The following is a 27441-nucleotide window of genomic DNA, read 5'->3' as shown; positions in this document are numbered from 1 at the left end:
GTATGCAACATTTATACAGGTAAACAAAGCATGAACACATTTTGAACATAAAGCTAAATAAGCATTGTAGCAGCACTTTCTTTAGCACTTTTACTGTGCATTTGACAATTGCATATCAGAGAGAAATACCTACCTTCTTGTAATGAAGTTTTTAATATTTTTATCTGATAGCATCATACCATCAGTGCCATTCTACAAGACATAGAAGAAAAACAAGAAAATTTACTAGAATTTGAAATAAGAACCCCTGAAGATGCAGGTAAGTAGCACCCATATTCAAGTTTGATTATTTCGTACATCCAAGGTCATTACTACCTCAACTTCTTACGGTACATGTTTATGTCAAAGCTTACAGTGGCTGAAAGTAGCCTTTTTTTTGTGATGGTAAAGTGCCAGAAATGAGCATCAGAAGTCATTTATGCAAACCAGTAGTTAGTGTACTTGTTGATCAAGATACTTGTAAGACTCAAAGTATAGCATAAGTAACATGAGAGACGCTTGAAACAATGATCAGAGATAAGCCACTACTGGTGATATGTTTAGATGAAGATGTGAAGAAAAAAAGAAAGCACAATATAGTGACTAGGGAGGAGATTATGTTACTCCCTGCAGCCATGGTAGCCCTTTAAAAACAGATCTGCAGAGGAATATGCAGTTGTGACTCAAGTAGGGCAAATCTTCAGACCTTTCAGATGAACAGATACACCAGGTAAGTATCTTAGCATAGATGTCTTCCTGTTTACAAAACACAAGTGATTCAAAATAGTAAATTTGACTTTGATCCCTGACCTACTAATTGGAATTTCTCAAAAGTTCCCTGAATATTTGTAAATCTTTGATAGCTCACAGTTGTGTTTTCATGAGTTAACGATTACAAGGTAAAAATTGGGTCTTGATAGATTTAGATCTGAATGTTTAAGTAGTTAAAAGTATCTCCTCAATCTTTAATGTAATAGGATACAGCTATTCATCTCTTATCCTAGTTCATACTGTACAGTCTTTTAAAAAATTATTTCCTTTTAAATTATACCCATTCTTTCATCTTGGCCTAACACATGGTATATGTTATATTTTGAGGAAAATAATACAAAATACTCTAATGTATACTCCCAAACAAATGTGAATAGTTCATATATTTTATTTAGTATTTATAATACCTTATATACCTAAGATGAATTTTCCAATTAAAAAATTTTTTATTAAAAGGCATATAAATACACTTCAAAAAACCAGGAAAAAAATGCTAAAAATACCTACTGTCCCACCACAATATTTTGTTGTATTTGTTTCCTTTCTTCTAAGAATTTGGTTATGCAGTGACACCTCAATAAAATTATTAAAAACGTAGTTTAGATCATGCTAAACTTGCCAACTTTACATTTTCTCTCTAGAGCCATTATTCTTAGTGGTTTACCTAGTATCCTATTTTGTAAATGTTCCAGGGCTTAATTTTTCCCTTTTTCTTGAGCATTTACATTTTTCTCCTTTTTTGCTATTTTATAGTATATAGCTTTTTGAATTTAGGACTGTCTTCATAGGAATGATTTGGAACTACTGGCTCAAAAATGTATAAACATTTTAAAATCTATTAATTTGTATTGATAAATTATTTCATAAAGTATTAGATATTAATTTAATTTGCACTTTCCCCAACACACATTAGTGTTTGTTTTCCTTTACACTGCTAATAGCAACAGTATTTTCATTTAAATTAATTTTACCAGTTTAATGAGAAAAATGTGCCTCATATTTTCACTTACCTTATTATTAATGGTATTTTTTCTCTAGTTTTTTTTCCCGCTTTGTGAATTGACTGTTCCTGTTTCTCTGTTAATAAGTTGGAGCCATTTTATACAATCAAGTTATTGACTCTTTTTCTGCCATAACTGCTGCAAATATGTTTTTCAGCCACTTAACTGTCTTTTTATGCTTAAGTACATACATTTTCAAATTCTGTATAATAAAATGTATCAGCCTTTTTCCTTTGCTATTTCTTTTAATGCTTTTAAGATTAGAAACTTTTCTTCCCTCCCCATCCCTAGGCTTTGTAAATTAATTTTATTCTTTTATGGCCAATACATTGACTAGTCAGGACCCCTTTATCTTCATCCCACTGCTCCTTTAAGGGAGGAACGGTAAGGCAACGGGACTCTAGAGTTCTTGGCTAGCAGTTGCTAGCCTAAATACTACGCTAAATACTGACTGCTACTGACTCCATCAGTCTTTGGCGGATGTCTAAACTTAGTCTCTTCAGAGCAATTTTCTGAGGCTTTTCTGAACTTGTATATGGCTCCTGTGGTGTGGCAGGGCAGTGCACATTTTCCTTTCCCTGGCTCCTCTTTGTCTTCTGTCAGCTGCTGCTGCTGCTGCTGCTGCTGTTTTTTTGCCGGTTTTGTTGTTGTTGTTGTTGTTTTGTTTTGTTTTTTGGTGGTCCACCTACACAGACTCTCTCTCAGGTAGAAGTCTCCATGGTCAGTCTCACAGGGCAGGCTCCATACCAAGTCTTCAGGATCCTGGCACTTTGGACCTGTGGTTAGAAAGGAGGACAGTTAACTTTCAGCACAAGAGCAACTCTCCCTTTTCTCTGGTGTCCACATGTCTTGCCCTGCAGGGCCTCAACCTCTAGATTTCAAAGGAGGAAGCCAGGTGTGAGTCCATTATCACCTCAAAAGAAAGTTATTACTCTCTTCAACAGTTCTTTGAGAAACTGCCCTCCTTAGGCTTGAGACAGAGAGAAACCTCACCTCTCAGTCTGGCTGTTGAGAATGGAGATTCCCATCCAGTTGAGCAATAGCTCTCTGAAGAAGTGTCTTTACAAATTCACCACTTCCTTATTCTGACACCTTTTATATCTGTGATTTGGCTGAGGAGTCCAGGAATAACAGATCCCATTTTGTACATTTTTCTGTAGGTTTTTCTTTTCTTTTTTTTAAATTTTTTTTTTAAACATTTATTTATTATTGAGAGACAGAGAGACACAGAGTGTGAGCAGGGGAGGGGTAGAAAGAGGGGGAGACACAGAATCTGAGGTATGCTCCAGGCTCCAAGCTGTCAGCACAGAGCCCGATACGGGGCTCAAACTCACAAACCATGAGACCATGACCTGAGCCAAAGTCGGACGCTTAACCAACTAAGCCACCCAGGTGCCCCTTCTGTAGGTTTTTCTTATCGATGTCTTGTATTCACTTTGATATCAGAAATCTTAGTGCCTCAACCGAACTGACCAAAAAGATGTTTACTTTAAACATTTTGTATATTGTTTTTTTCCTATGCATTTCAACTCTGCTCTTCATTTGAAATCTCTTTTCCACACATGACACAAGATGAGGATAGAACAGAGTCCCCCACCCCCACATAACTGTTCCATTTCCCTCCTCTTACTGTTGAATAATTTCTGTCATCCTCATTCTTTATTATCATACATTAAAATCTTACATATATTAGAGTGATTCTAGGTTCTCCCTAAGATACCACTGATTAATGTATCTGATAAATAAGTATATAGTGTCAAGTTACATGTAAAATTCTTCCTATCTTTTTTTATAGAAATACATAGAATTTTCTTGGTTACTATGATAATGTTATTTTTACCTGTGATTTAAAATTCAAGTGCGTGATGGGCAGAAACTACTCCGGGAACACTGACTCTTTACTGATCAAGTCATTTGTCTGATTTGCAAAGGAAAGTTCTGGAAAAAATTTCAACTCAACTTCATGTCATTTCCCACCACTGATTTTCTCTACATTATCTAGAAAAATATGCATTGGTCTAAAATAATTAGGGGAAAAATGTAAGAAACAAAGCCAAGAGTAAAATAAAATAAAATTAAATTAAATTAAATTAAATTAAATTAAATTAAAAAAAGTCATTTAAAAGAAAATGTATTCATCTAAGCCTTTCCATTTACTACTTGGGAATGTGGACTTGGACATAATTGGCATTTGTGTGTAAATCTTGTGGACTTGTGATGGATGGGGTAGAGCATGATGCTGTTACTTAGGAAGCAGTGGAAGAAAATAGGAAAATTTTAAGTAATTATTATAAAAATAATTATATATAGATCTATGTGAACTTAGATATCATATAGCCCTATCTAAATGCTAAGTGTAAAGAACAAGAACTGATGGCATGATTCTTATTACTAGGTAAATATAATAAATAGTTACATATAGTATAAATATATAGAACAATGCATTAAATAAATACACAATTTAAAAAAAAAATGACACACACAAACAGGTACTCTGCTACCAAAGTATTTTTTTCAAATCAAGAATAGATCTTTTCTTTATTCTTTTTTTTTAAAATATAATTTATTGTCAAATTGGTTTCCATACAATACCCAGTGTTCATCCCAACAAGTGCCCTCCCAAAGTATTAACAGTAGTGTCTTTTGTGGAGTAAAAAAGAGGAGAAACAGGGGGTGAAAGTGGGATACTCTTTTTTACTTTTCTTCTGTGTAAACATTCATATTATTTGAAATTTTTTCTTACAATGTGTTCCTTTTGTGTTTTAAAAAGTAAGTAAATTTAACAAAATATTTATTTCCTACCCTCATTTCACAAATAAGAAAAGTAACCAAAGGGGTCATATGTCTTGTCCAGAGTCACAGAACTTAGTGGAGTAGCAGGATTAGAACTCAAGCTGGCCTGCCCTCTTCTGGGTACTTCCATAGGGTGGCATAATTCAATGAGCCTTGGTTTATATATCTGGGCCATTGATACTGGGGAGCAGAGTAGGGAAATAAATTTTTTAAAATTTAACAGTAAGGCTGAGTCCTCTGTGATCAAATGTAACAATTGCTATCTCTCAGTTAACTTTTTATTTTATTACCATGTTTCCAGAACAATACATTGAAAAGATGTTAGAGATAAAAGAGGTTATGGATAATGTGCTTGCCAAACAGAAGGCAGAAAGGGATGATCTGGCTAAAAAATACAGGTGAGTGAAAAAAGTAGAACTGCTTTAGAATTTTCATAATTTACCCCTTTTTAGCTACAATAGTTAGGTCTGGAATTTTTTAAGAATACAATTGTTGCTTAGGGCCAAAGAATGACATGAGGTCATCTAATCTATTACCTTCATGGGGAATTGTACTTCCCAGAAAGATATTTTCCTTTTTTATTCCTTGAAATATTCAGAAGAGGACATTTTAGTATCTTAAAAAGTTGTCCATAGCCAAGAATTTTATGACAGCCTCTCTGGTCATGAATCCCCAAAATAAATTTCTTTCCATAGTAAACTCAGATTTTTTACTTTAAAATTTTTTCTTTTTGCTATCACAAATGTTACCTAAGTGGTGTAACCATGTGTTTTTTTGTGGTTTTGTGTATGTCTTAAACTCTCAGGGCTTTTAAGGGGTTTTATCCTGATTATATTATATCCTCTTCTTTTCCCTTTTTTGAAAAAAATTTTTTTTTCAACGTTTATTTATTTTTGGGACAGAGAGAGACAGAGCATGAACGGGGGAGGGGCAGAGAGAGAGGGAGACACAGAATCAGAAACAGGCTCCAGGCTCTGAGCCATCAGCCCAGAGCCTGACGCGGGGCTCGAACCCACGGACCGCGAGATCGTGACCCGGCTGAAGTCGGACGCTTAACCGACTGCGCCACCCAGGCGCCCCATTCTTTTCCCTTTTTTGAGAAAGATATATTGTTTTCTTGTTTGGGCATATTTTTATTAGTTTTTCATACATAGACTTAGCTACCTATGCCTTTTTTTTTTCTCATGAGAACTTTTAAGGTTTACTCTCTTAGAACTTTCAAATATACAATACAGTATTATTAACTATAGTCACCATGCTATACATTACACCTCCATGACTGACCTATTTTATTACTGGATGTTTGTACCTTTTGACCTGGGGTCAAAATGGGTGAGCCATTTCACCCACCCTCCACCTTCCACCTCTGGCAGCCACCAATCTGTTCTCTGTATATATGAGTTCATTTTTTTGTGTTTTGTAGTTTTTTGTTTTTTGCTTTTTTAGATTATACATATAAGTGAGACCCTACAGTATTTGTTTTTCTCTGTATGACTTATTTCACTTAACATAATGCTGTCAAGGTCTATGCATGTTGTCAAAAATGACAGGATTTCTTTCTTTTTAATGTCTGAATAATATTCCTCTGTGTGTGTGTGTGTATGTGTGTGTGTGTACATTTGTACATTCCGCATCTTCTTTATTCAGCCTTTGATGGACACATAGGTTGCTTCCATGTCTTGGCTATTGTTAATAATGCTGCAGTGAATATGGGGTTGCAGTTATCTTTTTGACCTTGTTCCTTATTCACCTGTTATTTTCTAATTTCCTTTATATTCTTTTATTTAAAGTTGGTTTATTTTTAAGAGAGAGAGTGTGAGTGCTGTGCGTGTGTACCAGTGGGGGAGGGGCCGAAAGAGGGAGTGAGAATCCCAAGCAGGCTCCACGCTGATGCAGGGCTCAATCTTACAAACCGTGAGATCATGACCTGAGACAAAATCAAAAGTTGGGTGCTTAAATGACTGAGCCACCTGCACCCCTCTAATTTTCTTTATATTCTTATAATCATTTGACATCTATTGCATGTTTAGTTTTTTTCTGAACTTATTTAAAAATCAGTTTTCTATTTTCATTTACAAATCTTTTATCTTCATTTTGCTTTTCTCCCCAGTGAATAAATATTACAGATTATTTCTCTTTTCTGTTTTCCTGTTAGTATAAAGCAAGTGAGCTTATAGGACCTACAGATAGGTCAATTACCTTTGGAGAAGGTAAACTTTGGAGAAGACTAGCTTCAGTTTTCCTTTATGTTCTATGATTAACATTATACCTGGAGTTTTGGGAAGTTCCCAAGCAGTTGTGTTTGTAGGTGTGTAAGTCCTTATTAATACTGTTGTAAGACTTAAAATCTTGTAATCTTAAAAGCATTTTTATTTTCTGTCTGAACTCTGTTTTAAATGTGATATTACTAATTTTTTCTCCTCTGTTCAGCTTCTTGTATTTTATGCTACTAGCTGTTTGCTAATATTTCTTCTTACTGCTTCTTCCACCTACGTCTACTATTCACTCTAACATCTGGTCTGCTTGAAGTTCAGTACCAACAACCCTAAACTGTGATACTATTGCTATCCCTTAAAGCAGCTGCTTTAGGGTGATCCCTGAAGGTCATTGAGACCATTTCAAGGGGTGTATGAAGTCACAACTGTTTCTATAATGAAACTTTTTGGCTCTCATTCTCTCATGAGTGTATAATGGAATTTTCTAGAGGCCACATGTGTGGTGCTATCATTATTCTAATAGCCGATGGGATGTATCTTTGTATATTCTTGTGTTTTAAAATTTTCTGTTTTATTTTGTAGAACAGTAAATATTGATGGATAGACCCATATGAAAAAAAGGCCCTTTGGGGTCCTCAATAATTTTTAAGAGTATAAAACAGTCATAAAGCCAAAAAGTTTGAGAACTACTGGAAACAAAGAGTCCAGTATCCTGAAGGTCACTGTAGTGTAGATGGGTATAACCAAAAGAAGGGTGTGAAGCAGCCATTTTCTCTCACTCTCAAGCCTGTTGTGGTCACACAGGTTAATGCTTGTTCCGGTAGTCCCTCTGGACCCGAAAGTGCCTCAATACAGGTTCAAAGTACAATTACAGTAATTACTTGATGGATTGACATTTTTCAGGTCCAGCTCAGATATAATTATTCAAAACAGTCTCACCCCTCCATAGCTCTAAGGGAACTTGAGTGGAACTTACTCCCAAATTTTATTTCCCGATACACCTTTCCACTATAAACAGGTAAGCAAACTCTGAATTTAAAAATGGTGTTCCTCCTTCCAACTAAACAATCCACATTTGTTTTTTGTCAGGGTTGACTCACAACTGATAAATAATATAAATGTGGATAACCACACCATCACCTCCAGAAAAAGGCAGTCTTACTTACCTTAAGAGTCATTTTCCTTTCAAAGGAAATACTTGTGTACTTTGGGCTGATTAAAATTTAAATTGAGACAAAGTATCTTTAAAATCTACATGATTGCTAAAAAAGTTTTCTATTGTTTTTTGTTGTTTTTTTTTTTTCTCTTTCTGTTTCTTTCTCTAGAGTGTCCATAGAATCATTTAAGCAAGGAGTCCTCAGAGAACAACTGGCTAATTTGGCCACAAGACAGAAGAGCCTTTTAGTTGTGGCAAAAAAACAGAAAAAAATTAGCCAGAAAATTCAAAACTATAAAAACATTACATCTGCGTCTGGTCCTGGTTTGAAGAGGCTGCCATCCAGCTCAGAAATCTCTAGTGAAAAGGACAGCCAAAGGCTTACCAGTCTGGGAAATTCAGTGCAGCCCCATTCAGGTTCATGTTCTCCTGTCAGCCTTATTTGTGGAAGCATACAGGAAACACAGTCATCTCTGGAAACGTGGAATGGCAGCCAAAATACCAACACTTGTGTAGATTCAGAGACAGTGAGAAGGGAAGAATTTTTTGGAAATGAGCTGAATTCTAAACAGAATGTCAGTGACTGTACCTTGGATGGGTTATCAAAATCCAGACATTCAGATGGCACTAAGAAGATTAAATTACCATCCCAGCCTGTTGCTTTTCTTGCTCAAGCAGAATATTCACAAAAAGAAAATGATCTTACAGAAACTCCAGCCAAAGGGAATGAATCTTACAGTAGTCCTTCAGCAGTAACTGGCACATTAAATATTTCAGAGACTACAAGCAGACTTGCCGAAAATGATGCCCATCTATCAACTGTTATTTGCGATCAGGCTCCTACCAATTGTGATCCGAAAAGAGGAAACAGGAAAATAGCTTCCCAGCAGCCACCTAGGGGGACATTAGAATCCTTGGCACACCACGGGACTGATGCCTTAGGCAGTACTACTGGGCATCAGATGAAATCATATCTTAAAAAATCAGTTTTTGCTGTTCCCCATGCTCATGATGGTGAGAGCTCCTATTCCTCGGGATCTGGCCGTCAACATATTGTAAAAAACCCATTAAACAATAGCACAGCTCCCAGAAAGAAATGTATGCAGATAAAAGATCTGATATTACTAGGAAGAATTAATCCAGGAAATAACATTCTGGAATTCAAAACACAGGTATCCTTTTTTTTCTCTAAAATCATGTAATTTTATAAATAAGCAAATAAATGTTTCTTTCATAAAGCGTAGGCATTTAGCTCTGATTATGGATGTAGGGTTTGGCTGGGCTTCTTGAATAAAGGGACAAAAACGTTGTATTCTTAGCTAGTGAAATCATGCTTTTGGGTTGCTCTATACATTTTAGTCACTAGCACCTTTGGGCTCTCAGGCCAGAGTTAGTCAATTATATTGCCCCTGGAAGAATTTAAGAACAACATAAAAATAATAAATGGGAGCTATCTTTGGTTCCACAGTTTTAGGAATTACTGTGCACTGCTGAAGCTTACCCAGATAAAGGATCGATATAAATTCATCTTCTATAGAAGTTCAATTTAGAAATAAGAAGTGACTTGGAATTTGGATAAATCTGACTCAATGAAAACAATATCACATATGCATTAAAATCGAAGAAGAGAGGGTACCTGGGTGGCTTAGTCGGTTAGGCGTCTGACTTTAGGTCAGGTCATGATCTCACGGCTAGTGAGTTCGAGCCCTGCGTTGGGCTCTGTGCTGACCGCTCAGAACCTGGGGCCTGCTTCAGATTGTGTCTCCCTCTCTGTCTGCCCCTCCCCTACTCGCACTCTGTGTCTCTCTCCTTCAAAAATAAACATTTAAAAATTTTTTAGTAAATAGAAGAGGAAAAAATTGTTCTACTAGAAAATGCCTACAAAACAGGCATCCTGTCCCCTTTCCCTACATTCACTTTTTGAAAGAGGAATTCAGAATGGTAGTGATTTTAAGAATCCTGGAATGTTTCTTTGCTAACGGACCACCAGTTCAATAGAAATTGGTCCAGGCTAACTGGAATTTAATCTGAATGACCACTGTTTCTAGTCCTTCCATTGCTGGTTAATAAGGCTTTTCCTAGTTAAAAAAACTTTACTTATAAGTTAGGAACAAAAAAATTAATTTTAAAATTTCACATTGTAGTTTAAAGACCAAATTAGTGGCTTGATCTCAGGTCTCTTGATGTTCCTGTTTGCTTGCCTGTCAACCAGTTACTGCTAAGTAGTACCTACATCAGATTAGCCAGAGAAACTCAGATTTTAGTTAGTAAATTAGTTACATTAACTCAAATTTTGGCAGTTGTGGCTACTTCTCTGGAGCAGCTATAGTAAAATTTTAATATAACTTTTCATATTTCAGCTATTTCTTAACAGCTTTATTGAGATATAATTAACATATGTATTTAAATTACATGTTTTTACATATGTATTTACATAGTAAATACATACTATATGTATTTAAATTAAGCATTTTGACAGATTTTGATGTATGTATACATCTGTGAAACCATAACCACAAACAGGTAATGAACATATCCATCACCCCCAAAAGTTTCTTTTTGCAATTTTGTATACCTCCTTCATCCTTCTTCCTTCCCATGCTGAACTCCAGATAATTACTGGTCTGCATTCTGTCCTTATACTTTTGTTTGCACTTCTAAGAATTCTGTAAAAGTGGAAATACACCATATGTGTTCATTTTTGTCTGGCCTCTTTCTCTGAACATAATTACTTGAGAGTCATCCTCATTAGAGTGTGTATGTATGTACTACAATTTGTCATTTCATCTGTGATAGACATTTAGGTTGTTTCCAGTTGTTGACTATCGCATATAAGCTACTATGGATATTGGTGTACAAATTTCAGTATGACACAGGCTTTTGCTTTTCTTGGGTAAATACCTAGGAGTGGAGTGACTGGATGAAATATGGTAAGTATATATTTAACTTTTAAAAAAACTGCCGAAGTTGTTAGTAACATTTTACATTCCCACCAGCTGTGATGAGTGTTGTGGTTCCTCCACATTCTTACTTAGCTAACATTTAGTATGATCCATCTGTTAATTTTAGCCATACTAACATATAATGTAGATGTATGTATATAATATGTATATATGTATAGTAGTTTATTATTGTGGTTTTATTTTGCATTTCATAATGATTAGTTATGTTGAGCATCTTTTCGTGTGCTCTTTGCCATCCATACTTATTCTTCGGTGAAGTTCCTTTTCAAATATTTGCCTGTTTTTTTATTGGCTGCTCATTGTCTTATTTGATACATTTTGGGTATAAGTCCTTTATCCAATACATACTTTGCAAAAATAGTTTCTCCTAATATAGTTTTGCCTTTTCATTCTCTCAAAATTGTGTTATAAAGAACAGAAGTTTAAAATTTTGATGTAGTCCAACTTAGCAATTTGCTCTTTGACTAATTATGCTTTTAGTATCATATCTAAGAAGTCTTTGTCTAACCCAAAGTCACAAAGATTTTCTCCCAGAATTTAGGTCTGTGATCCATTAGTTTCTTTATGTAGTACAGAGCAAGATCCCAATTCATAGTTTTGAATATGGGTATTCAATTCTTCCAGCTACATGTGTTGAAAAAATTGCCCTCTATTGAATTGTCTTTGCACCTTTGTAGAAAATCATTTGTCCATATATGTGCCTATTTCTGGACTCCCTGTTCTGTTTATCTATTTGTCTATCTTACTATGAATACTGTCTTGATTAGTGCAGCTCTGTAATAAGGGTTAAAACCAGGTAGTGTTAGTCCTCCAGTTTTGTTCTTCCTTTTGTAGAGTGTTTTGGCTATTCTAGGTCTTTTGCAATCCCATATGAATTTTAGAGTGAGTTTGTCAGCTTCTTTTTTTTTAAAAAAAAAAGGGGGTGCTGTCATTTATATTGGTATTGAGCTAAATCTGTAGATGAATTTTGGGACAGATGACATCTCAGCAATATTGAGTTGTCCAAATCATGAACATGATATAGCTCTCTGTTAATTTAGACGTTGTCTGATTTTTCCCAGCAGTTGTAGGAGTCAGTATACAGGTCTTGCATATCTTTTACCAGATTTATCCCTAAGTATTTCATGTTTTTGATAGTAATATATATGACATTTTTTATTTTTATTTATTTTATTTTATTTTATTTTTTTCAACGTTTATTTATTTTTGGGACAGAGAGAGATAGAGCATGAACGGGGGAGGGGCAGAGAGAGAGGGAGACACAGAATCGGAAACAGGCTCCAGGCTCTGAGCCATCAGCCCAGAGCCCGACGCGGGGCTCGAATTCACGGACCGCGAGATCGTGACCTGGCTGAAGTCCGACGCTTAACCGACTGCGCCACCCAGGCGCCCCTATATGACATTTTTTAAATGTCAGTTTTTGGTTGTTTATTGCTCATAGGTAGAAATGCAATTGATTTTTGTATATTGAGATGTTATTTTATAATCTTGCTAAACTCACTACTTCCTGTAAATTTTTGTAGAAGTCATTGGATTTTCTACATAGATGATCAAATTGGCTATGAATAAAGACAGTTTTACTTCTTTATTTCCATTGTGAATGCTTTTCATTTCTTTTTGTGTAGCTGCACTGGCTAACACCAGTGCAGTATTGAAATAAAACAGTGATATCACACTTCTGTTTTTTCCCCAAGATGAGACTATGTTTCTTAGAAAAAATTTAGGCTTCCACTGTTAAGTACAATGTTAGCTATAGGTTTTTTCTTAGATGCCCTATATTAGGCTCAGCAAGTTCTTTTCCTAGTTTCTTGAGTGTCTTTATCATGAAAGGGTATTGGAGTTTGTCAAATGCTCTTTCCACATCGGTTGTGATGATCATATGGTTTTTGTTTTGTATTCTCTTGATATGGTGTAGAACATTAATTGATCTTTGGATATTAAACCAACCTTGCATTCCTGGAAAAGCAGATAAATCCCACTTTGTTATGGTATATAATTCTTTTTATATGTCGCTGGATTTGGTTTTCTAATATGTTTTTGAGGATTTTTGCATCCATATTTATTAAAGATATTGGTCTTTAGTTTTCTTGTGTTGTCTTTTGTCTGGTTTGGTATTAAGGTTATACTGATCTCACAAAAATGTTTCTCTTTTTCTATTTTTAGAATATTGGTAATCCAAAATATTAGTATTAAATTCTCTTTAAATGCTTGATAGTAATCAGCAATGAAGCCATCTGTACCTGGATTTTTTTTTCTTTCTATGTACATAGTGTTTGGAGTGTTAATTCAGTCTCTTACAGGTTTTATCAAATTGTCTATTTCTTCTTGAATCATTTTTGGTAGTTTTATTTTGTTAGAAATTTGTCCATTTTTTGTTATTTATTAGCACAGAATTATTGATAGTTTCTCTTATAATCCCTTTTATTTCAGTGTGGTCAGTAGTAGTGTACTCATTTTCATTGTTGATCTTAGTAATTTGAGTCTTCTCACTTGTTTTCTTGGTCACTGTCACTCAAGTTTTGTCAATTTTGTTAATATTTTCAAAGAACCACTTTGATTTCATTGATTTTTATCATTCTTCTATTGCCTATTTTATTTATTTCCATTCTAGTATTTATTATTTCCTTTTTTCTGCTTGCTTTGTGTTTAGTTTGCTGTTCTTTTTTCAGTGTCATCATTATAAGTGCAAGTTATTGATTTGAGATTTTTCTTTCTTTTCAATATAGTCATTTACAGCTATAAATTTACTTTTAGCCTACTGCTTTTGCTGCATCCCATCATTTTTGGTATGTTGTTTGTTTATTCATCTCAAAGTATTTGCCTTTTGATTATGTCTTTAATCCTTTACTTATTTAGGAGTGTGTTGTTTGATTTCCTCATAACTGTGAGTGTTCCATTTTTTTCTTTTATTAATTTCTAATTTCATTCTGTTGCATTTAGAGAGTATACCTAGTATTATTTGAGTCCTTTTAAAATTTCTGAGATTAGGGGCGCCTGGGTGGCTCAGTCAGTTAAGCGTCCGACCTCAGCTCAGGTCATGATCTCACAGTCTGTGGGTTCGAGCCCTGCGTCGGGCTCTATGCTGACAGCTTGGAACCTGGAGCCTGCTTCGAATTCTGTGTCTCCCCCCACCCCACCCCCGCCCCCGCTCGTGCTCTGTCTCTCTCTGTCTCAAAAAAATAAATAAAAACATTTAAAAAAAAATTTTTTTTAAGTTTCTGAGATTTACTTTGTGGCTTAACTAGCATGTGGCCCATCCTATGTGCACTTGAGAAGAATAATTATTCTACTGTTGTTAGAAGGTTTTTTATAGATGCCTGTTGGGGGTAGTTAGTTTATAATATTGCTCAAGTTTTCTCTTTCCTCATTGATCTTCTGCCTGTTTGTTCTATGTATTATTTAAAGTGGAGTGTTGACAACTATAATATTGTTGAATTGTCTGTTTCGCCCTTTATTTATGTTAATTTTTGCTTCATGTATGTTGGTGCTCTTTTATTAGGTGCATGTGTGTTTACAATTGTTATATTTTCCTGATGCATTAACCCTCTTATTATAAAATGTCTCTTGTTATCTCTAGTAATACTTTTTGTTGTAAAGTGTATTTTGTGTGATATTAGTACAACTGCTGCAGTTTTTTGAGGTTGCTGTCTGCATGATATATCTTTCTCCATCCTTTCAAGTTCAATTTTCTTGTCTCTTTCAATCTGTCTTTTATATGCAGCATATAGCATACATCTTGTTTTTCTTTTAACTAAATCTGACAGCCTCTACTTTTTGAATAAGTTTTTTCATCCCCTCTCATTTAATTAACATTATTAATATTACTGGACTTAACGTCTGCTCTTTTACTTTTTGTTTTTAATGTGTCTCATGTCTTTTTTGTTCCTCCGTGTTTCCTTTATTGCTTTCTTTTGCATTAAGTGAATATTTTCCAGTGTAGCATTTTATTTTCTTTAGTGACTTTAGTTTCTTTAGTGACTTTTCTTTAGTGACTTTAGTGACATATTTTTTGAAGTATTTCCATAATGCTTATGCTATGATATCTTCACTTATCAGAATCAGCTTCATATCTATACTAATTAATTCTAGTAAGATAAAGAACTGTAACTCCTATATAGCTCTATCCCTCTCTCCCCCTTTTATATCTCAAATGCAACAACTCATTGTTGTAATTATGACTTCATAAAACTTTGTGATTTGTAAAGAAATAGAAAAGAAAGCAAGTGTGTGTTTATAGGTTTTGTTTTATTAACCTTCTTATTTACCCTTTTTGGTTCTCTCCATTTGTTCCTGTGGATTTGAGTTACCATCTGGTATCATTCCCCTAGCCCAAGAAAACTTTGCTCCCACACACTTCCTTTGTGCTATTTCTAAATATATACATTATATACCTATTGTTTTATACAATGATTTTTAAAATCAGTTAAGGAAGGGGAATAAATATTTGTTCATTCTGTGTTCTATAATGTATAATTACCTTTATTGATGCTTTTTGTTTTCTCATGTGGATTCATATTACCATTTGAGGTCACTTGCTTTCAGCATGAAAAACTTCCTTTGGTATTTCTTCTCAGGTACTCTAGCAACAAATTGTCTCCATTTTTGTTTATCTGGGGAATGTTTGTTTGTTTTTAATAAACAACAGATTTTTTTAAGCTGTTTTTTTTTCAGTATATGAAATTTATTGTGAAATTGGTTTCCATACAACACCCAGTGCTCATCCCAAAAGGTGCCCTCCTCAATACCCATCACCCACCCTCCCCTCCCTCCCACCCCCCATCAACCCTCCATTTGTTCTCAGTTTTTAAGAGTCTCTTATGCTTTGGCTCTCTCCCACTCTAACCTCTTTTTTTTTTTTTTCTTCCCCTCCCCGATGGGTTTCTGTTAAGTTTCTCAGGATCCACATAAGAGTGAAACCATATGGTATCTGTCTTTCTCTGTATGGCTTATTTCACTTAGCATCGCACTCTCCAGTTGCATCCACGTTGCCACAAAGGGCCATATTTCATTCTTTCTCATTGCCACGTAGTACTCCATTGTGTATATAAACCACAATTCCTTTATCCATTCATCAGTTGATGGACATTTAGGCTCTTTCCATAATTTGGCTATTGTTGAGAGTGCTGCTATAAACATTGGGGTACAAGTGCCCCTATGCATCAGTACTCCTGTATCCCTTGGATAAATTCCTAGCAGTGCTATTGCTGGGTCATAGGGTAGGTCTATTTTTCATTTTTTGAGGAACCTCCACACTGTTTTCCAAAGTGGCTGCACCAATTTGCATTCTCACACCAGTGCAAGAGGGTTCCTGTTTCTCCACATCCTCTCCAGCGTCTATAGTCTCCTGATTTGTTCATTTTGGCCACTCTGACTGGTGTGAGGTGATATCTGAATGTGGTTTTGATTTGTATTTCCCTGATGAGGAGCGAGGTTGAGCGTCTTTTCATGTGCCTGTTGGCCATCCGGATGTCTTCTTTAAAGAAGTGTTGGGGCGCCTGGGTGGCGCAGTCGGTTAAGCGTCCGACTTCAGCCAGGTCACGATCTCGCGGTCCGTGAGTTCGAGCCCCGCGTCGGGCTCTGGGCTGATGGCTCAGAGCCTAGAGCCTGTTTCCGATTCTGTGTCTCCCTCTCTCTCTGCCCCTCCCCCGTTCATGCTCTGTCTCTCTCTGTCCCAAAAATAAATAAACGTTGAAAAAAAAAAATTAAAAAAAAAAAAAAAATAAATAAAGAAGTGTCTATTCATGTTTTCTGCCCATTTCTTCACCGGGTTATTTGTTTTTCGGGTGTGGAGTTTGGTGAGCTCTTTATAGATTTTGGATACTAGCCCTTTGTCCGATATGTCATTTGCAAATATCTTTTCCCATTCCGTTGGTTGCCTTTTAGTTTTGTTGGTTATTTCCTTTGCTGTGCAGAAGCTTTTTATCTTCATAAGGTCCCAGTAGTTCATTTTTGCTTTTAATTCCCTTGCCTTTGGGGATGTGTCGAGTAAGAGATTGCCACGGCTGAGGTCAGAGAGGTCTTTTCCTGCTTTCTCCTCTAGGGTTTTGTTGGTTTCCTGTCTCACATTCAGGTCCTTTATCCTTTTTGAGTTTATTTTTGTGAATGGTGTGAGAAAGTGGTCTAGTTTCAATCTTCTGCATGTTGCTGTCCAGTTCTCCCAGCACCATTTGTTAAAGAGACTGTCTTTTTTCCATTGGATGTTCTTTCCTGCTTTGTCAAAGATTAGTTGGCCATATGTTTGTGGGTCTAGTTCTGGGGTTTCTATTCTATTCCATTGGTCTAATGTGTCTGTTTTTGTGCCAATACCATGCTGTCTTGATGATGACAGCTTTGTAGTAGAGACTAAAGTCTGGGATTGTGATGCCTCCTGCTTTGGTCGTCTTCTTCAAAATTACTTTGGCTATTCGGGGCCTTTTGTGGTTCCATATGAATTTTAGGATTGCTTGTTCTAGTTTCAAGAAGAATGCTGGTGCAATTTTGATTGGAATTGCATTGAATGTGTAGATAGCTTTGGGTAGTGTTGACATTTTGACAATATTTATTCTTCCAATCTATGAGCACGGAATGTTTTTCCATTTCTTTATATCTTCTTCAATTACCTTCATAAGCTTTCTATAGTTTTCAGCATACAGATCTTTTACATCTTGGGTTAGATTTATCCCTAGGTATTTTATGCTTCTTGGTGCAATTGTGAATGGGATCAGTTTATTTGTCTTTCTGTTGCTTCATTGTTAGTGTATAAGAATGCAACTGATTTCTGTACATTGATTTTGTATCCTGCAACTTTGCTGAATTCATGTATCAGTTCTAGCAGACTTTTGGTGGAGTCTATCGGGTTTTCCATGTATAATATCATGTCATCTGCAAAAAGTGAAAGCTTTACTTCATCTTTGCCAATTTTGATGCCTTTGATTTCCTTTTGTTGTCTGATTGCTGATGCTAGAACTTCCAACACTAAGTTAAACAACAGCGGTGAGCGTGGACATCCCTGTCGTGTTCCTGATCTCAGGGAAAAATCTCTCAGTTTTTCCCCATTGAGGATGATGTTAGCTGTGGGCTTTTCATAAATGGCTTTGATGATGTTTAAATATGTTCCTTCTATCCTGACTTTCTCGAGCGTTTTTATTAAGAAAGTGTGCTGAATTTTGTCAAATGCCTTTTCTGCATCGATTGACAGGATCATATGGTTCTTATCTTTTCTTTCATTAATGTGATGTATCACAGTGATTGATTTGCGAATGTTGAACCATCCCTGCATCCCAGGAGTGAATGCCACTTGATCATGGTGAATAATTCTTTTTATAAGCTGTTGAATTAGATTTGCTAGTATCTTATTGAGAATTTTTGCATCCATATTCATCAGGGATATTGGCTTGTAGTTCTCTTTTTTTAATGGGTCTCTGGTTTGGGAATCAAAGTAATACTGGCTTCATAGAATGAGTCTGGAAGTTTTCCCTCCCTTTCTATTTCTTGGAATAGCTTGAGAAGGATAGGTATTATCTCTGCTTTAAACGTCTGGTAGAACTCCCCTGAGAAGCCATCTGGTCCTGGACTCTTATTTGTTGGGAGATTTTTGATGACTGATTCAATTTCTTTGCTGGTTATGGGTCTGTTCAAGCTTTCTATTTCCTCCTGATTGAGTTTTGGAAGCGTGTGGGTGTTTAGGAATTTGTCCATTTCTTCCAGGTTGTCCAGTTTGTTGGGATATAATTTTTCATAGTATTCCCTGATAATTGTTTGTATCTCTGAGGAATTGGTTGTAATCATTCCATTTTCATTCATGATTTTATCTATTTGGGCCATCTCCCTTTTCTTTTTGAGAAGCCTGGCTAGAGGTTTATCAATTTTGTTTATTTTTTCATAAAACCAACTCTTGGTTTCGTTGATCTGCTCTACAGTTTTTTTAGATTCTATATTGTTTATTTCTGCTCTGATCTTTATTATTTCTCTTCTTCTGCTAGGTTTAGGCTGTCTTTGCTGTTCTGCTTCTATTTCCTTTAGGTGTGCTGTTAGATTCTGTATTTGGGATTTTTCTTGTTTCTTGAGATAGGCCTGGATTGCAATGTATTTTCCTCTCAGGAGTGCCTTTGCTGCATCCCAAAGCGTTTGGATTGTTGTATTTTCGTTTTCGTTTGTTTCCATATATTTTTAAATTTCTTCTCTAATTGCCTGGTTGACCCACTCATTCTTTAGTAGGGTGTTCTTTAACCTCCATGCTTTTGGAGGTTTTCCAGACTTTTTCCTGTGGTTGATTTCAAGCTTCATAGCATTGTGGTCTGAAAGTATGCATGGTATGATTTCAATTCTTGTATACTTATGAAAGGCTGTTTTGTGACCCAGTATGATCTATCTTGGAGAATGTTCCATGTGCACTCGAGAAGAAAGTATATTCTGTTGCTTTGGGATGCAGAGTTCTAAATAGATCTGTCAAGTCCATCTGATCCAATGTATCATTCAGGGCCCTTGTTTCTTTATTGACCGTGTGTCTAGATGATCCATTTCTGTAAGTGGAATGTTAAAGTCCCCTGCAATTACCACATTCTTATCAATAAGGTTGCTTATATTTGTGAGTAATTGTTTTATATATTTGGGGGCTCCCGTATTCGGCGCATAGACATTTATAATTGTTAGCTCTTCCTGATGGATAGACCCTGTGATTATTATATAATGCCCTTCTTCATCTCTTGTTACAGCCTTTAATTTAAAGTCTAGTTTGTGTGATATAAGTATGGCTACTCCAGCTTTCTTTTGGCTTCCAGTGGCATGATAAATAGTTCTCCATCCCCTCACTCTCAATCTGAAGGTGTCCTCAGGTCTAAAATGAGTCTCTTGTAGACAGCAAATAGATGGGTCTTGTTTTTTTATCCATTCTGATACCCTATGTCTTTTGGCTGGTGCATTTAGTCCATTTACATTCAGTGTTATTATAGAAAGATATGGGTTTAGAGTCATTGTGATGTCCGTAGGTTTCATGCTTGTAGCGATGTCTCTGGTACTTTGTCTCACAGGATCCCCCTTAGGATCTCTTGTAGGGCTGGTTTAGTGGTGACGAATTCCTTCAGTTTTTGTTTGTTTGGGAAGACCTTTATCTCTCCTTCTATTCTAAATGACAGACTTGGTGGATAAAGGATTTTTGGCTGCATATTTTTTTCTGTTCATCACATTGAAGATCTCCTGCCATTCCTTTCTGGCCTGCCACGTTTCAGTAGAGAGATCGGTCACGAGTCTTATAGGTCTCCCTTTATATGTTAGAGCAGGTTTATCCCTAGCTGCTTTCAGAATTTTCTCTTTATCCTTGTATTTTGCCAGTTTCACTATGATATGTCGTGCAGATCGATTCAAGTTACGTCTGAAGGGAGTTCTCTGTGCCTCTTGGATTTCAGTGCCTTTTTCCTTCCCCAGATTAGGGAAGTTCTCAGGTATTATTTCTTCAAGTACACCTTCAGCACCTTTCCCTCTCTCTTCCTCCCCCGGAATACCAATTATGCGTATATTATTTCTCTTTAGTGCATCACTTAGTTCTCTAATTTTCCCCTCAAACTCCTGGATTTTTTTTATCTCTCTTTTTCTTAGCTGCTTCTTTTTCCATAATTTTATCTTCTAGTTCACTTATTCTCTCCTCTGCCTCTTCAATCTGAGCCGTGGTCATCTCCATTTTAGTTTGCAGCTCATTAATAGCATTTTTTAGCTCCTCCTGGTTGTTCCTTAGTCCCTTGATCTCTGTAGCAGTAGATTCTCTGCTGTCCTTTATATTGTTTTCAAGCCCAGCGATTAATTTTATGACAATTATTCTGAATTCACTTTCTGTTATATTGTTTAAATCGTTTTTGATCAGTTCGTTAGATGTCGTTATTTCCTGGACATTTTTTTGAGGGGAATTCTTCCATTTCGTTATTTTGGATAGTCCCTGGAGTGGTGTGGAACTGTGGGGCACTTCCCCTGTACTATCTTGAATAACTTGCATTGGTGGGCGGGGCCTCAGTCAGACCTGATGTCTGCCCCCAGTCCACCGCTGGGGCCCAGTCAGATTGGTGTGTACTTTCTCTTCCCCTCTCCTAAGGGCAGGATTCACTGTGGGGTGGCATGGCCCGTCTGGGCTACTTGCACACTGCCAGGCTTGTTGTGCTGGGGATCTGGCGTATTAGCTGGGGTGGATCGGCAAGGTGCACAGGGGTGGGAGGGGCAGGCTTAGCTTGCTTTTCCTTTGGAGATCCGCTTCAGGAGGGGCCCTGTGGCACCGGGAGGAAGTCAGACCTGCCAAAGGGATGGATCCGCAGAAGCACAGCGTTGGGTGTTTGCATGGTGCAAGCAAGTTCCCTAGCAGGAACTGGTTCCCTTGGGGATTTTGGCTGGGGGATGGGTGAGGGAGATGGCGCTGGCTAGCACCTTTGTTCCCCTCCAAGCTGTGCTCTGTTATCCGGGGCTCAACAACTCTCCCTCCCGTTGTCCTCCAGCCCTCCCGTTCTCCGAGCAGAGCTGTTAGCTTATAACCTTCCAGATGTTAAGTCCCGCTTGCTGTCAGAACACACTCTGTCCGGCCCCTCCGCTTTTGCAAGCCAGATTCGAGCTCTCCTTTGTCAGTGGGCTGCTCCTCTGCCCCGGCTCTCTCCCGCCAGTCCGTGTAGCGCACACCACCTCTCCGCCCTTCCTACCCTCTTCCGTGGACCTCTCATCTATGCTTGGCTCCGGAGAATCCGTTCTGCTAGTCTTCTGATGGTTTTCTGGGTTATTTAGGCAGGTGTAGGTGGAATCTAAGTGATCTGCAGGACGCGGTGAGCCAAGCGTCCTCCTACACTGCCATCTTCCTCTGGAATGTTTTTATTTAACTTCATTTTTGAAAGATAGCTTTGCTGGATGTAGAATGCTTGGTTGACACTTTTTTTCTTTGTACACTTTGAATATATTATTCCACTGCTTCTGACTTCCCTTGTTTCTGGTAAGAAGCTGGCTGTTAACCTTCTTGGGGTCCCCTTGTAAGTAATGAGTCATTTTTCTCTTTTGTACATTATTTTCTCATTGTCTTTGACTTTCAGCATGTATCTGTTTTTGAACTTTTTCATGTTTATCCTACTTAGAAGTCACTGAGCCTCCTTCAAAAAGTACAGATTAATGTTTTTCAATAAATTTGGGAAGTTTTTAGCCATTATTTTTTCTAGTATATTTTCTATTCCTTTCTTTTGTCCTTCTAGTACTAGAAGTCCCTCTAGTAAAGTTTTCATTTTAGTTATTGTACTTTTCAATTGCATACCTACTACTTGGTTCTCTTTTTTAAATTCTGTCTCTTTATTGATATTTTCTATTTGATATGACATTGTCATCATTCCTTCCTTTACTGTTTAATTATTGTTTCCTTTAGTTCTTTCAATATTTTTATAGTAGCTGTTTTGAAGTCTTTGTTAAATCCAACATACGGTCACTCTCACAGATGTTTTCTGTTGCTTTATTTTGGTGTATGTGTCTTACTTTCCTGTTTTCCCATATCTGTCATCATTTTTTGTTGGAACTGGACATTTTAGATATTTTTAAATGGGTCATGGATTATAGCAAATTTGCGTACTGGCTTCCACCTTCTCTTAGGCTTGTTATTATTATGTGCCTGCTTATTTAGTTACTGGATAGATTGTTTTAGTGAGGTTATTTTTACCTACTATAGTGTTAAACTTTTGATATTATATCACATGGACTTAGGCCTTGGCAGGTCTCTCTGTGTCTCTTTCCCTGACCATACCTAACCGTCAAGCTCCACTTAGTGCTGGTTCATTGTTCTATTGTTTTCAACAATGACCTGAAGCATAAATTGCTACAGACTAATCCAATCAAATGTGTGCTCCTTTGAAGAGATAGTTTTTGAGGTCAGTGTTGGAGTTTTATTCTGACTTTAAGAAGTCTCTGCCCTACTATCTATTTTCCCAATTTTCTCCTGAAAACTAGCCAGCATGCAGCTTAGCCTGTGTCTCCAATGAATCCACCAATTTACTTTCAATTGCCTTTTACCACAACCTGTACTGCCTTTAAAGTGCCTTTAAGCTTGAACTTCTATGTTCTGTTGCAAATGAAGTCATTTCCTTTGGAGGAGATTAGGAACCATCTGTTTTAAGGCTTGCTTCTTTTCCCAGGCAAAATCTCTGTACCTTAGCTCAGGAGCTGAGTGAGAACACAGCAACTTTTCTTTGAACGGCACCGGGCTTTAGTAGTTGAGCATTTAGCTGAGGCAGGCACAGTAGCCTCGTGCCTTTACAGCTTCTCTCTCCTGATGTGAAACCACCACCTTTTAAGCCAGGCAAGGGTAATCAGGGTCCCAGTAGTCATAGTGACACCATGCCAAAGGTGGAGCCCTTACCTTGCCATTGCAGGCTATGCAGAAGGGATCCCCTGCCTCTTTTATTTTTGTTTTTCTTTAAAAAAGTTTTTAACGTTTATTTTTGAGAAAGAGGGATAGAGTGCAAGTGGGGAAGACGCAGAGAGAGAGTGAGACACAGAATTGGAAGCAGGCCCCAGGCTCTGAGATGTCAGCACAGATCCCGATGCGGGCTTGAACTCACAAACCATGAGATCATAACCTGAGCCAAAGTCAGATGCTGAACCGACTGAGCCACCCAGGCATCCAGCCTCTTGGCTGCACTTACCTTCAACTTAACCTTAGCAACAAATAGCTGACGGCAGGATGAGAAATGTTGATATCCTGCCCTTGACAAGAAGGTGGCCCTCTGACTAGGGGCTGTAGGGAGAGGGAGCCCTGTGTTTGTGGCTACACATTCTGGAGTAGAATCTGCACCTCACTGAACTGGGAAGGGAAGAAGGAAGCAATCTTGGTTCACATACCACAGACTCCCCCCCCCCCTTTTTTTAACCTAATTGTCATAGATTTAGCTGAATAGATGTCTATTTGCTGCTTGCCTTTATGACCATTTTCAGAGATTTAAACGATTTTTAAATGCTTTTTCACCTGGGAGTGGATCCTCACATTGTCATGCCAGAAGTTGATTCTAGAATATTTATATTTGGTGAGACTTCTGATATAGTTAGGTTTAAATTTATCACATGACATCTGTTTTCTATTTCTCTCATCTCTTCTTTGTTCCCTTTTTCATTTTTTTTTTTTTTGTGTGTTCTATCTCCTTTGTTAGTTTATTAGCTACAACTCTTTTTACTCAGTTGTGGCTTTAGAGTTTATAGTACATATTTTTAACTTCCCCCAGTCTGCCTTTAAGTGATATTTTACCACTTTATGTATACTATAAGAACTGCAAAGTAGTATGCTTCCATTTTTCTACTCCTGACCTTTGTGTTATATATTTTGCCCAATGTTATAAATTCCATACTGCATCATTATTTTTGTTTAAGCAGCTAATTATCTTGAAATTTAAATAAAAACAAAAATATCTTTCTTATGTAATTACTGTTACTGTTTTTCTTTTCTTTGTGTAGATCCTGATTTCCATTTGCTATCATTTTCTTCTCTTGGAGGACTACCTTTAACATTTCTTGTATTGAAGGTCTTCTACTGATAATGAATCCTTTTGACTTTTGCATGTGTGAAAAAGTTTATTTTACCTTCATTTTTGAAAGATATTTTTGCTAGATACAGATTTCTAGGTTGGAATGGTTTTTTTATTTGAGTACTTTAAAGATGTTGCTTGACTGTGTTCTTGATTGCATTGTTTTCAACAAGTAATACACTGTTGTCCTTAACTTTGTCCCTCTGTACATAATGCGTCTTTTTGCTCCTTCTGGCTGCTTTTAGTGACTTTCTCTTCATCTCTGGATTTAAACAGTTTTGATTATGAGATGCATTAGCATAATTTTTTTCATGTTTCTTATACTTAGGGTTTATTGGATTTCTTGAGTCTCTGGGTTCCAAATTTGAATCTCAGATGTGGAAGAATTTCAGCCAATGTATTTCTTCAAGTGTTTTTTCTTCCCTTCCCTCCTTTTTTAACCTCTTATTACACACAGATTGGTTGAAATCATTCCACAATTCACTGATTATCTGTTCATTTTTTAAGTTCTCTTTTCTTGGTGTTTCATTTTTATGCAGCTCCTATTGCTTTATCTTTGAATTTTCCAATCTTTGTTTGCAGTGTCTAATTTATTATTAGACATGCTATTCCCATCTAGTACTCTTCATCTCACACATTGTAATTGCATCTCTAGAACTTTGAGTTGAGTCTTTTAAAAAATATTTTCCCTGCCTCCACATAACTTTTGAACATGTGGAATATGATTATAATAACTACTTAATGTCTTTATCTGCTGATTATAACATTCTTATCAGTCTTGGTCATTTTCAGTTGATTGCTTTGTCTCTTCTGTATGGGTTGCGTTTTCCTACTTATTTGCAGGCCTGTTAATTTGTTATTGAATCCCACACATTGTGAAATCTACCTTGTTGGATGCTGGATATTTTTGTAGTCTTATAAACATTTTATATATTTGTTCCAAAATACAGGTAAGTTCCTTGGAAACAATTTGATCCTTTTAAGTCTTGCTGTTAAGATGTGGTAGGCAGGATTGGAGCATGTTTTCAGTCTAGGGCTAATTATTTCTCACTACTTAAGTAAGTTTCTTCTGTGTACCCTACCAGTGCCCCACCAGTTTTGAGGTTTTCTGTTGGGAACAGGCACTATTTTTGCCCTTTCAGAATGCCAGGTGTCATTACCTCTAATCACTACTCAGCTGAATACTTAAAGAGGACCCTCTGAAGATCTACAGAGTTCTCTCTCTCTCTCTGTATTTCTCTGTTCTTCAGTACTCTGTCCTACAGACTCTGGGCACTTTGCCTTCCTATACTCTGCTCTGCCTGTTCACCTCAGGGAGTCCACAGGCTTTGCCTGGATCCCCTCTCCCTGCACCATGACTTGGAAATTCTCTCAAGTCAATGGCTGGGACACTTGAAAGGCTCACCTCATTAATTTCTCACTTCTCAGGGATCACTGTACTTTGTTGCCTGATGTTGTTTGGTATGTAACAAACTATTGCTTTATATATGTTGTCTGTTTTTTGTTCGTGTTAGGACAAATCTGCCTCCTCTTACTTCATCCTGGCCAAAAGCAGACGTTCACATATTTCAGGTATCTTTCCTTCTTAATTTTTCTTTTATTTTTCACTTCAGGAGACTACTCACAAAGCCAGTGTTTTATTGAGTGGTAAAATTAAGGTAGAAAATGGTCAGATTTATCAAAATCCAGTCACCTGGCTCAAGGATCTTCTAGGAGACGACAGTTATGTGACTTGGAATTATGCTTGGAGTAAGGTGGGTCATTCTTAATTTATCTGTAACTTCATATTCAAATAGAAATGTACATTTTTTATGATAAAACTATTATTTTTAAGAAATCTGAACTTCTCCAAGCTTGTTTATGTCCTCATATATCCTTAATACAATATGCTACGTGCAACTCTTGTTTAACAGAATTCCCCAGGGGCAGACTTGGACAGCTGACTGAGCCTCTCCATCCTTGTTCCTCGCCTAGTCTCAGAAATTCAAGTGCCCTGATTCCCCCCTAGGATTCCCCCAGGTGATTTCAGGTCTTTGTGACTCCCTAGAGAAAATTTGGGACCTCTGACGTATTGATAATTAAGTTAATATGTTAGTATTCTGGTGCAGTGAAGGAAAATCTTCCCCAAGACCACAGGAAGGAGCCGCAGCCTTAGACCCACAGAGGTTATGCTGCACTTTTGTTTGAACTCAGTCTTATCCATCAATTGCTAAACCCCCCAAAACAAACACTTGTTTTCATTCTGACTTCCCAGACTTAGTAATCTTCCCCTCAGTTCTGTCTTCTGAGTTTTAAGCCCAGTTTAACCACCAGTTGAAGACAATTAATGACTGACACCTTTGATGACCAAGATCAGCCACCTCCAGATATCCATTGTCACACTTCAGGGAAGAGTCTTGGAATGATTCACGCAGGAAAGTGTGAATCATCAGCCATCCACCATTACTGTTAAACAGAATTGCAGATGCCTTCAGCCTCCACTAGCCATTACAGTAAGCCTCAGTGTACTAGTAATAAAAGGCCCAGTTTCTTCTCTCCTTTTTTGTTCCACTTAGCTCTGCCCACCCTCCCTCCTAGTTTCTCCTCTCCTTCTGCATCCCTAAATTGCTTTCCAGTGTTCTAGACCTTTGTGGCAGGTGCTTCCAAAATTGTGTTGTAGTTCCCTCACTTACATCAATACATCTTGGATTTTTTTCTACTTTATAGTCTTTATGGGTTTTTTTCTTAAAGGTTTTTTCTAGTTGTTTATTTCCCATCCCTGGAGTCACCAGGCCACCTGCTTTCAGTTTACCCTGCCCAGTCCTTTCCGTGGATTCATAAGTCATATTTGCATGTTAGTAATTAACATTTTACCCTTGGAAATCCCTTTTCATTAAAAAGTTTCTCAAACTTGTGATAGATTTTATCATTTTGTTGAAATAGTCTATGCTTACAGCCTGAATATGGTTCTGATTTCTGTAGTTCAGTTTTTTTGAGCTCGACATGCCTCTGCTACAGTGTGCCCAGTGATGACTCAGTTCTCCCACTCTTTTTCTTTATTGGAACTACTGCATTTTCTGCTTT

General features: G+C 37.0%; 1 protein-coding gene across 4 annotated transcripts in view; it reads left to right on the top strand.

The window, feature by feature from the left end:
• The window catches only part of ANKRD31 (ankyrin repeat domain 31), a 143771-nt gene that overhangs the window by 103894 nt on the left and 12436 nt on the right, over positions 1-27441 (top strand). For all 4 annotated transcript variants that reach the window (XM_045495705.1, XM_045495679.1, XM_045495686.1 and 1 more), the window contains 4 exons: positions 172-259; positions 4846-4942; positions 8086-9088; positions 25992-26132. In XM_045495705.1, the coding sequence (XP_045351661.1) occupies positions 172-259; positions 4846-4942; positions 8086-9088; positions 25992-26132 (1329 nt within the window). The remainder of the gene's footprint in view (positions 1-171; positions 260-4845; positions 4943-8085; positions 9089-25991; positions 26133-27441) is intronic.

Source organism: Leopardus geoffroyi, chromosome A1, assembly GCF_018350155.1.
Source record: "Leopardus geoffroyi isolate Oge1 chromosome A1, O.geoffroyi_Oge1_pat1.0, whole genome shotgun sequence".
NCBI classification, from domain to species: Eukaryota; Metazoa; Chordata; class Mammalia; order Carnivora; family Felidae; genus Leopardus; species Leopardus geoffroyi.
Note: the sequence above shows the minus strand (reverse complement) of the source record. Positions and strands in the feature narration are given on the sequence as shown.